This window comes from Rhinolophus hipposideros (assembly GCF_964194185.1).
Source record: "Rhinolophus hipposideros genome assembly, chromosome: 12".
Classification (NCBI taxonomy): domain Eukaryota; kingdom Metazoa; phylum Chordata; class Mammalia; order Chiroptera; family Rhinolophidae; genus Rhinolophus; species Rhinolophus hipposideros.
In genome coordinates this window covers 52,959,683-52,971,376 of record NC_138058.1, presented here as the reverse complement: position 1 = coordinate 52,971,376, position 11,694 = coordinate 52,959,683, and the positions used below count along the sequence as shown (strand labels likewise).

The 11,694-nt window shown below is 38.0% G+C and overlaps 1 protein-coding gene across 2 annotated transcripts in view; it reads left to right on the top strand.

Moving 5' to 3' along the window:
• The window catches only part of CRIM1 (cysteine rich transmembrane BMP regulator 1), a 184,471-nt gene that overhangs the window by 105,178 nt on the left and 67,599 nt on the right, over nucleotides 1–11,694 (top strand). For both annotated transcript variants that reach the window (XM_081069037.1, XM_081069038.1), the window contains 2 exons: nucleotides 7,530–7,712; nucleotides 10,318–10,515. In XM_081069037.1, the coding sequence (XP_080925163.1) occupies nucleotides 7,530–7,712; nucleotides 10,318–10,515 (381 nt within the window). The remainder of the gene's footprint in view (nucleotides 1–7,529; nucleotides 7,713–10,317; nucleotides 10,516–11,694) is intronic.

Below are 11,694 nucleotides of genomic sequence, written 5' to 3'. Positions count from 1 at the left end.
CCTCTACCTTTTCTTGCCCTACACTTGAAGTTTAAGTCATTTGTCCCCTGAAAATACCACCTCTAGTAATACAGTTTGCTGTTGTGTCCTCTGGGTGACAAAGAGGAAAGCCTTCCTTCTTTCCTTACTTCCTGGTTTTAGAAATCCAAGTGCCATGCCTTTCTTATCAGGATGTTTACTCTGCATCTCACTCCAATATGGTGTGACTCGCACAGCTAATGACAGCACCCCACCCCTCAGTGGCCTTGGATTAATCTTCAGAGTCTGCTCCTGTTTATAGTCTCACTTTTTACAGAGATCTGACTTTAGGAACAGGACTTGCCATCTGCTGTGAGAACATGTTGGGACAACAAACCACAGTCCATGTTTTTGGTGCCTCTTTCTGGCTACCATAAACTTGTTGGGTGATCTTTGCTTTACCTCTTGTCCTGTTCTGGTGACTCCATTACTATGTTAGTTGGTCAGTTGTAGATGAAACTAGAAACTATAATACTATAAAGATTTCATAATCCTACAGAATAATATTTAAAGACATCTGTCTCAAAGTCTGTATTTTACTTCTTTTGACATATGCATACATACATACATGTTTACACACCCGCCTTATACACACACACACTTATATATCATTACCTAGAAAAGCAGAGCTTTATTGTGTGTGTGTGTCTGTGTGTGTGTGTAAAGCCTTGCTTATTCAGAAAGGATTTGATTCAATTTTACAGTGAGAACAGATACAATAATATAGTGTAAAATATCAGTGATAAAAGAGAATCAGAATCATAGAGTTGTACATAAAAGTTGAAAGTGAAAAGCAAGAAGAAAGTGCCTGTATGCAGGCCGTAAGCATCTATCTTATTGGTCTAACTGTGGGAGTTAAACATCAAAGCAGATTCCGAGGTTCCTGGCCATCAAAGTGAAAAGAGAGGTTGAGTCAGGTCCACGATTCTTATTTTTAGAGAAAAGCCCACTGGACAGGGCAGTGCTCTTCTCATATGGAAACTTAAGAGCCATGAATGATGCAGCAGATAATGCCCTCAGTATCTTTAATACCACAAATGCAGAAACCGGTTTCCTGTGGCTTCTCTCCTCAATAAAAAGCAAACGCCAAATATTAAAATGCAACTCAGTGAAAATAGTGCTCAGAGATCAGCTTGGCACACAGCTAGAACCTAGATGCCTAGAGCATTGTCTCTTGATTTTGATAATTCCCCAACACGTAGGAAGAGATCTAGAATGCCCAGTTCAGAGGGCAGTGGAATTAATGTTAACATAACTAACCCCATATGCAGAAATGGAGACAGCACTTGGTTTCTAAGCTGCCAGGCAGATGATCTGTGTGCTTATGTTATTTTTTTTAAAGATTAAAACATGTGCACAGAGAATTTAAGAACTCCTGAGTTTTGAAAAACATTCACCTGGATGAACAGATGGAGAGAACATTCTCCATAAGTACTATTTTTCTTTGCAGTTTGTTTTGTTTTGGTTTGGTGTTGGTAGAGCTTCGGGAGAGTTGCAAACCAGATTGTGATGGTTCATGACTGCGTTCTCTGGTGAGGGCTGAAGGAAGGTCTTGTGAGGTGTTAGTTGAACGAGAACCCTGTTGTGTAGAAACTAAAGGAACAGATGGAATTTTTGAGCTCCATTTATATAAACTTAGAAGTCATCAAAATCACCACCTTAGAAGTATGATCTTCACAGCAATCCCCGACCTCCTTCAAAAAACACTTCCATGTCTGTTCCAGCCCACAAAATTTTTATCATCAATCAGCTGGAGCTGAGTGATGGCCTTTACTTTCTGATGGGCATGTGTGCTCCATTTTGTCCCAATATACCCTGTTGTCTTACACTGGCCCACCTCTCATTCCTGGAGACATTAGGGTTTGCAATCTCAGGCACAGACTCTGAAAATGATCATTTCGTTTCTTAGATATGTCCAATATATATGCACAAAAATCTAAATAAAATAGACATTTTGATTTTAGTGTCATAAGCAATAACGGACTCTTCTAACATCAGACACTAACATGTAAAATGGATCAATCCCAGGAGAGCCGTACCCAAAATCAGCTTGATGCTTGTGTAAAATTTTGGCCTAGAAAACTCATACCTGAAGTCTGTTAACGAGAAAATATTAAGTACAAAAACATCTATCGAGAACCCATTGTCTTCAGAGCGATAATGTTCAGTAATGTTTCTAGGCACATACTTTCTATTTCTCCAGTAATGGAGAAAACCTGGCACTTTGAAGTACGGCATTTTGAAAGAAATATTCCACTTAATACGTATTTTATTGAGCACCCATCCTGTTTCTAGGGGTCTTACAAAGCTCATTTTGCTTAAAGGTGATAGTCTTTTGCAATGCTTTATAAATATCATTCCCTTTCTCTTCTCCTGGGTAGCATTGGTGCACTGCAGTGCATACACTCTCCCTTCCCCCTCATAGAAAAGGTTTCTGTCCATGTACCCTGTCTTTGTGATTATATCGATTTGCTATTGACTTAACGGAGAAATTTTCCGACATTTTTCCATCTGCCATGCAGTTGTCTCTCTTTTAGTTTATGATGTCTACCCACTTGGCTTCCTATAGAGCTCACCTTCAGTGAAGTGAAACCAGAGGCAAGATTTTAGCCATTTTTCTACTGGGAGATTGAAGAGAAAAAGCAACAGAGCTCTATTTACTTATCTTCACATCTGATGTGAATGAAGTTCTTCATTTCATTATTTTCCTTCATTAAAATTATATACCTATCACTATCTGCCAATCAGTGTAATTTGGCAGCCAGTAGAGGTTATTAACAGTCTATACTATCCAGCTCTTTTTCAGGCATTGTGGAATATATTAAAGACGGAAGAGAAGATTCCAGAACTTAGAAACATAAAATTTAAATGGGCAGGCACAAAACACATTAAAAAAAAAAAACACTAAAAAGATACTTTTATGCATCTTTGCACTGAAAAGTGCAAGTCATATAATAAATTATTTCTTCGTAATATTTTTCTTTTCCACATCCATTTAAATTGTCCTCTTGGGGAGGTAGTGATAATCTCCACGCTGTTTGGAGATTCACATCCATTCCCAACAGGTGAAGGAGTAATTGGTTTTTGCTCCTCAGAGACCACTGCCAGCCGTGGTATCATGCACTTTTCTGAAGACCCTCTATAAATTTCGCTGAGCATCAACAGGAATTTCATTATGTTGTGTGATTTTTTTTTTCCTTTTTTAATCCTAAAGAATTCATGATGTTTTCTAGGCCGTACTTTTTGGGACTCTCCATCTCTCTAAACTCCGTTGTGCTCTGTCCCTTAGCTAGTGAAACCTAACTGCCCGGGTCTTTCCATCCGTCCCATCCACTTCATCCTAAGCTTCTGCACACCCCACCATAAAAACAAGTTCATCTGGAGCAGCTTTATCACAACCGGGATCTTCCCTCCTGACTTCTTCAAATCTTGCACCAAAATTTGTGGCTTCACTCAGATGGTAGATGTGGTTGATTAATGCAACTAAATAATTCATGTTGATTGGCTTATAAAATTTTTTTTGTTCAGTTTGAATGGATGCTCAGTGTTTTGTTACAGTACAATATTTTGCCTCACTCCACAGCGTGCACGTTTGATTTGTAAAAGCACTATTTTCTATATTTTGGAACTTGTCATCTAACAGTGCCCAGATTCTTCCAATCTCATCTCAGATTCGTATAGCTAAATGTATATAAGTAGATTCTGAGCTATAATACAATGATTTTTTTAAACATAACATTAATTTTCCAAAAAAGTATTACATCCAGCGAGCACTGGGGAAGAGGTTCAAACATGCATATTTAACACCTGTGGGAACACATACATACACAGCTCATCTCACACTAGTTATGTGACTTTAGGCAAGTCACCTAATCTTAAGTTTTATTTTCCTCCTTGAACAAATGGATATTAGTACTTGTTCTGTCTTCTCTACAGGATTTTTACAAAATCAAATGAGAAGGTCATTGTCCTTAAGTACAATACAGATGTAAATATTCTCAAATTAAAATTCAGCAAGAGTCTCTTTCGAACATGCAAGGTGACATATTAAGAAATGATGTTGGGCAGAGGAGCCCATTCGAGATGTGTGTATCATAATCCAGTTTTTCCCATTTTATTGAACAGAGTGCATTAGCTCAGGACAATTTTCTTCAGCTTGGGAATATTTTGATATTACCAGATTTATTGAAATAGATGCCATGTAATTCTCTAAGTGAGGTTGTACAATTCAGTGGTTTCAATGTATTCACAGAGTAGTATGATCATCATCATAATCAATTTTCGAACACTTTCATCAACTCCTCCCTCCCAAAAATCTTAAACTCATTTGCAGCCACTCCCCATTTCCTCCCAAAGCCCCCAGCCCTAGGCAACCAGTGATCTGCTTTTCTGTCTCTGCAAAGGTGCCTGTTGTGGGCATTTCAAATAAATAGAATCATACAGTAGGTCTTTTGTGCCTTGGTTCTTACATATAGCGTAATAATGAACTTAGGTTCATTCTCATAGTACAATGTATCAGAATGTCATTATTTTCTATGGCCGAGAAATATTTGATTGTATGGATGGATGTACCATATTGTGTTTATCCATGCATCAGATGATGGACATTTAGGTTGTTTCCTCTTTGTTTAGCTCTTGTGAATAATGCTTATATACATGTTTTTATGTGAGTGTATAATTTTATTTCTATTAGGTATATACCTAGGAGTGGAATTGCTGGATCATATGGTAACTCTGTATTTAATATTTTTAGGAAGTGCTAAACTGTTTTCCAAAGCAGCTGTACTTTTACATCCTCACCAGCAATGTATCAGAGTTGCAATTTCTCCAGTCTTCATTAACACTTGTTGTTATTTATATCTTTTTGATTATAGTTATCTAAGCATATGACATGGTGTCTCATTGTGGCTTTGATTGGTATTCCCTAATAACTAATGATGTTAAGCATCTTTTTATGTGCTTCTTGGCCATTTCTATATTATTTGGAAAAAATGTATTCAAATGTTTGCTCCTTTTTCAATTTGGGTTATTGTTTACTGTTGAGTTACAAAAGTTCTTCATATATATTCTGGACACAACTCTTTTATATGGTTTGCAAGTATTTTCTCCCATTCTGTGGGCTACCTTTGTACTTTCTTGATGGTGTTCTCTGAAGCACAAACATTGATGAAGTCTAGTATGACTGTCTTTTCTTTTGTTGTTTGTGTTTTTGGTGTCAGATCCAAGAAACCGTTGCCTAATCCAAAGTCACAAAGATTTACTCCTGTTTTCTTCTGAGAGCTCTACAGATGTAGCTATTACATTTAGATCATAGCTCCATGATTCATTTTGAGTTAAATTTTGTATACAATTTGATCACATAGCAGTTTATTCTCATTTTTTTGCATGTGGATATCCATTGCCCCAGCAGCACTTGTTGATAAGACTATTCTTTCCCTCAATGAATTGTCTTGGCACCTTTGTGAAAAGTCAGTAAATGTGAGAGTTTATTTCTAAACTCAGAACTAATTCCTTTGAACTATATGTCTGTTCTGATGCGATTACTACACTATTTTGATTGCTGTAGCATTGTAGTAGGTCTTGAAATCAGGAAGTGTGAATCCCCCAACTTTATTATTCAAGATTGTTTTGGTAATTCTGGGTCCCTTGCATTTCTGTATTAGTTTTAGGTTTGGCTTATCAGTTTCTATAAAGAACCAACTAGGATTTCAATAAGGATCATATTGAATATGTAGATCAATTTGGGGAATATTTTCATCTTAACAATGTTATCTTCCAATCCAAGAGCATGGGATGGCTTTCCATTTATTTAGACCTTCTTTAGTTTTTTTTTAAACAATGTTTTCTAGTTTTCAGAGTACATGTTTTGCATTTCATTTAGTAAATATATGACTAAATATTTTTTGAGGCTATTGTAAATGGTATTGTTTTCTTAACATCGTTTTCAGATTGTTTATTGCTAATGTGTAGATGTACAATTTATTTGAATTGTAATTGTGCCCTGAAAAATTTGTTGAACTTGTTCATTAGTATTGATAAATTTTTAGTAGATCCTTTAGAATTTTTTTTTATATCCAAGATCATGTATGTCATCTGTAACTAGAGATAGTTTTACTGCTTCCTTTCCAATCTGAATATTTTTTCCTTTTCCTTGCCCAATTGCCTTGGCTAGAACCTCCAATACAATGCTAAATTGAAGTGGTGAGAGTGAACGTCATTGTCTTCTTCCTGATCTTAGGAAGGAAGCATTCAGTCTTTTACTACTAAGTATGATGTTAGCTGTGAGTTTTTCATAAATGCCATTTATCAAGTTGAGGATGTTCCCTTATAGTCCTAGTTAATTGAATTTTTATCCTTAAAGGGTATTGGATTCTGTCAAATGATCTTTCTGTGTCTGTTGAGATGATCATATGGTTTTTTTGGTCTTTATTCTATTGACATGCCATATTACATGAATTGATTTTTGGATATCAAACCAACTTTGCATTCTTGAAGTAAATCCCACTTGGTCATAGCATGCATATATATTATATATATATATATATATATATATATATATATATATATATCTTTTTTATAGGTTACTGGATTTACTCTGGTGGTATTGTTTTTGAGGATTTATATATTCATAAGAGATATTGATCTGTAGTTTTCTTTTTCTTGTGATATCTTTCTCTGATGGGAGTTCTTTTAAGTCAACCAAAATTAAGGCATGACTTTGGGGAGAGTGTTTCAGGGCAGAAAAAAATTTTTAAATCATTACTCTCATGATGAGAATTCTAAATGCAGGGCTTTGAATTCTTAGCAGAATATAACCTTTAAACACGATGGAAGGATCACAAGAGCTACTTTTTTTGCCTCTGTCATTTGCTAAGTGTGTGACTTTGAGCAAATTACCTAGGATCTTCTCACTTCCAAACTCAGAATAATAATATCTACATCAGACCTTTGTTATTGGGATTACATGAAGTAATGCATGTAGAAAGAGTTTTGTTAAAGGCCAAATACCTTTATAATTGCAAATTATTAAAGTGCATAGAAAGAAAAAAGAATTTAGCAGAGAACACTAGAGGAATAGAAGGATGTTATCTCCAAAAAGCCTTAGATAAATTTTTTGAGGCAGAACAAAATCTAATGTGAAGACAGGATCATTTATTTGAGGTAGAGAATAGCTACCACAAAACAAATGTAATCTCTTTAAAGCACGTGTCAGATATGTGAGTTTCATGGTCAAATAGTTCCCTTTATTTGAAGTAGGGGGAAGTCAGTATAGATTTTGCTAAGGGGATTTCGAATCCTCGGGGCAAAAAGGGTAACATTTTAGTTATGTTTTATTTTGCTTTACATTGTTATATTGCTTCGGTTACAAAAAATTATATCAAGTTTAGTAAATTTCCATCAAATTCTATATAACCCACCGCTATCAGGCAGAATTTTGTCTTTGAAAAGCATAAAAGGACACCACTCAAAACTGACTTTGAATATGCCTGGTTTATTTGAACTCCTTTCAGAAACAAAGCCAGCCTGTGTATTCAACAGTGTGGAATATAACGATGGAGATATGTTTCGAATGGACAACTGTCGGTTCTGTCGATGCCAAGCAGGTGTTTCCATTTGCTTCACTGCCCAGTGTGGTGAGCTGAACTGCGAGAGGTACTATGTGCCAGAAGGGGAGTGCTGCCCAGTGTGTGAAGGTAAGGAAAATGCTCATTAAAGATTTTTTTTTAATTAAAATGTATTGGGGTGACAATGGTCAACAAAACTACAGAGGCTTCCGATAATATATCATCTATATATTGCATTATGTGTTCACCACTCAGAATCAGTTCTCCTTCTATCACCATATATTTGACCCCTTTTAATGAAAGATTGATAAGAATATTCATGGCTCAGAGTTTTGGAATCAAAACTGACCTAATTCAGTCTCACCTCAAAATAGAGGAATATTGAAGGAGTTTTGGTTTGTTTGTTTGTGTTTATGATGTAGTGGTCTGTCTTTTAAGACTTTGATAATGCCAGGCAGACTGTGTGAAAATACTTTCCAAGGGAAGTTATGCCTTGGTGACGACAACAGGTCACCTATTTCCACATGCGATTTCCCAGAAGTGCTTACTGGTCCTCCCTTGAAGCTCTAGCAGTTCCTTAGCAAGTCCTGGGGACCTTCTGTTCACCCTGACATTAGAATTCACCTCCTACTCTCCGTGGATTGCTTGGCTAGGACAGGCCAGCCCTAATCTCTGACAGTCTCAACCAGTCAGCTCAGAGAAGAACTTACCCTGCCTTCTTTGCGGTCCCTGTGGCCATGCAGGTGAGGACAGGGCCCTGCTGCTCCCCCTATGAAGATGTGTGGTGTGAGAGTACGGTCGCGTTGTGGCATGGTGGTGACCCTGGCTCAAGGCCAGCCATTTATCAGGTGTGGCCCTGGGTAGAAGGCTCTCAGGCAACTGCTTTCTCTATATTCCTCTCTTCCAAGAAGTAATAGTTCCATGTTCCTCCAGCAGGCTCTACCCTTCCATGTCTGGTATTCAGAAAGAATAAACATTTCAGAATGCTACTGTGAATTGCATTCACTATAACCCACACCTTTTAGAGATTAGGATACTAACATTCAGAAAAGTAGTCTGAGTTTATAGTGAAGCCAGGAATAATACTCCCTGCCTGACTGTGTCTCTCATCTGTACACACTACACTGTTTTCCCCCTAGGAAGTCATTGAACCTTCTTCTTGTGACTGCGCCATGGACCTTCAGTCTGGAGTCAGACATGTCAGTCTCGTGCCTAAAATTCACTGTGCCCTCATCTCCGCACCTGAAAATGCCATGCCATGTGCCATACTTTTTTCTGTTTTTCTAAAATCTTTCTCAGGGTGTGAGCTATATTTACCACATCACATTGAAGATCTGAAAAATGTTTCAAGTATAAAAACTACCTTCTTAACGTTCAACAGTTGTGCACAATAGTGAAGTCCTTTCCACTGGGAGAAATTATTTCAGCCAATGTAGGAGAAAGGTGGTTCACTTTTTAGGTGTCGTTGTAATATTTAAAAACCACATGAAACTTCTCACCTGTCCCATTGATTTGTTCCCTAGCTGCCCCCAGTTTGTAATAATCTCTGAAACTATGTAGCAATGGGTGGTGTAAAAACACAGATAGGAACCTCTGCGTAATAATCATATTAGGAGTTGTCTGGGCACGGTTCTGGTTATGTCTCACTTCCAGGAATTCAGATCCAGGCTCAAAGGAGAAATGAAGTATGCGGTGTAATATTTTTTATAAAGAAATTTATAAAGTCGTATCTAACTCTGGTCTCTTGGCCCCATGCATCTCTGGCATGTTGCCTTTCTAAAGCAGTGACTGCATGATTTTAAATTTTGGCCTCTAATTTTCTTATAACGCCCTATAATTACCTCTTCAGAATAAAGAGGGCCGAACTCGAAACTGCATGGACTTCCTCTCAGCACATCAGCAATTGATTGTTGAGATCAGATTTTTACTTATTTCTGAAAAAGAAAATGGAGCAGTTTATCTCGTTGCTCTCATAATGATATTTGGGGACTTAGTATGCCGTATTTATGTCCTGGTCAATATCCTCAGAAAACATTTTATTTTACAGTGGCCTTGGCAATACTTTTGTCCTCCAACTTCAGCTGCCGCTTGGCTGCCCAGCTTACAGGGAAAAATATAACGTACGTTTACAGTCTTCCCTCCAGGGCACAAGCAGTGACCCATCGCATGTCTAAACTAGCCATATCCTGAACAAGGAAGGCCACAGTGAGAGCGTGCTGTACTCCTTACTGTTGTCCTTTTGGACCTCCAGGCAGCAAGAAAGAGAGTTCTGTTAGTCTTAGAAATGAGAAATAACAGTACCAGTCTAAGGTAGATGGCAGCATTATTCTTTCCACTTTACAGGTGGTGAAATTGCGATGTGATTAACATGTAAATCAACAACTCTGAAGACATTGTCAGAGCCTAAAATGGATCTGAGTTTTCTAATTGCCAACCCACAGTTCTGTGACCAAACTTGTGCAGCTTTATGAAATGATAACACCTGTATGTTGGTTTTTATGCCACAAATTCCCTGTCCTGTGTGCAGTCTCAGGATGGGTGGACGTAAATTCAGTATGACAGCTGCTTTTGCTTGTCCCCCTAGAGACACCTCGTGTAATCCTGAGCTTCTGCTGATCACAGCTAGAAAAGAAGTGCTGATAGCTAGAACCTGGGAAAAAAATGTCTCTAGGTGCAGGCAAAGAGAAGATTTAGAATGCCCTTGATCTTACTGTGAACTCACATTTTAATTTAGATCCAGTGTATCCTTTTAATAACCCTGCTGGCTGCTATGCCAATGGTCAGATCCGTGCCCATGGAGACCGGTGGCGGGAAGATGACTGCACGTTCTGCCAGTGCATCAACGGAGAGCCCCACTGCGTTGCAACAGCCTGCGGACAAAGCTGCATGAATCCGGTCAAAGTGCCTGGGGAGTGTTGCCCTGTGTGTGAAGGTAAAACTTGTAGGTTCTAATGCATCCCTGGCGAACGCCTCGTGTTGAATAAGCTTCTACCAGTATGTTCTTGTTTGTTTTTTTTATTTCCTCGGGTATAATGTCTGCTTCATGCTGTTACCAGTTGCAGGTAAATTTATCATGCAGCCACAACTAATCATTTGGGGGAAATGTTGCACATTGACGATGAGAATTGTGTGGTCTCTATTTCACCACTGCAAATATGCTTAGCTGAACACTTTATGGTATAAGAATATATACATATTAATTCAGTTCACTTCAAGTCTAATTAATATCCAAAGATCAATGCAGTAAAATAAAATTGGAAATAAGACCCAAGACTCAAGCATAGCATGTTTGACTTGCAGTACTTCCATAAGCCCAGGAGTCCTGGCAGCTGGAAGAAAAACCTGCAGCCGTCAGAGGCAATTTTCACTGCTGAGTGCCCTCACTCTGAACATTCATTCTCCTTCTTCTATCACAGTGGCCGTGGCTTTGCAATTCCTCTCAGGCTTTTACTTACGTCTTGGTTACCTACAATCACTGTTCTCATCCTGTTTAATGGAGAGGAGCTTGAGGCATCCTGAACTAGTCTTTATTGTCCCAACCTCTGTTTCAGTCCATTTCTCCCATCTTGGAAGGATTCTTTGTACACTTAACTCATGTCAGTCTTAGTCCTCTGTCCATGTCTGTTAGTGCAGAAAAGAGATTGATTATTTATACTGACAGATCCAATAAAGAGTATTCGTCATTAAGAAGCACATTTGCATAGTAAAGTGAACTAAAGTGGGTGAAAAATTAATCTCTGTTGAACATGGATCCTTCCAGAATATTTAAAAACAACTGTTAAGGAGCTGACAGCTCTTTTCACAATTTCAGTTAAGTAGATTGTCCTATATCAAGAAGTCTTTTGCTTCTATTAAAACCTCAATTTTCATAAACTCAGACTTCAGCGTTTGTCTGATTAACCTCTGAGGGGTTAGCATTATTAAAGACCTTAAAAATCATATAAAATTTTAAGTTGGAGCACTTTAGTTCTGTTGACATCACCAATTCCCTAGCCATTACTCTACACAGAGCACAGCTGCCACACTGCAAAACTTTATAGCTTCCAGATGACCAGTTTTGTGGAAATCACCCACCCCCTCACATGTACTCCTCCCACTCCCTAAAGGCAGC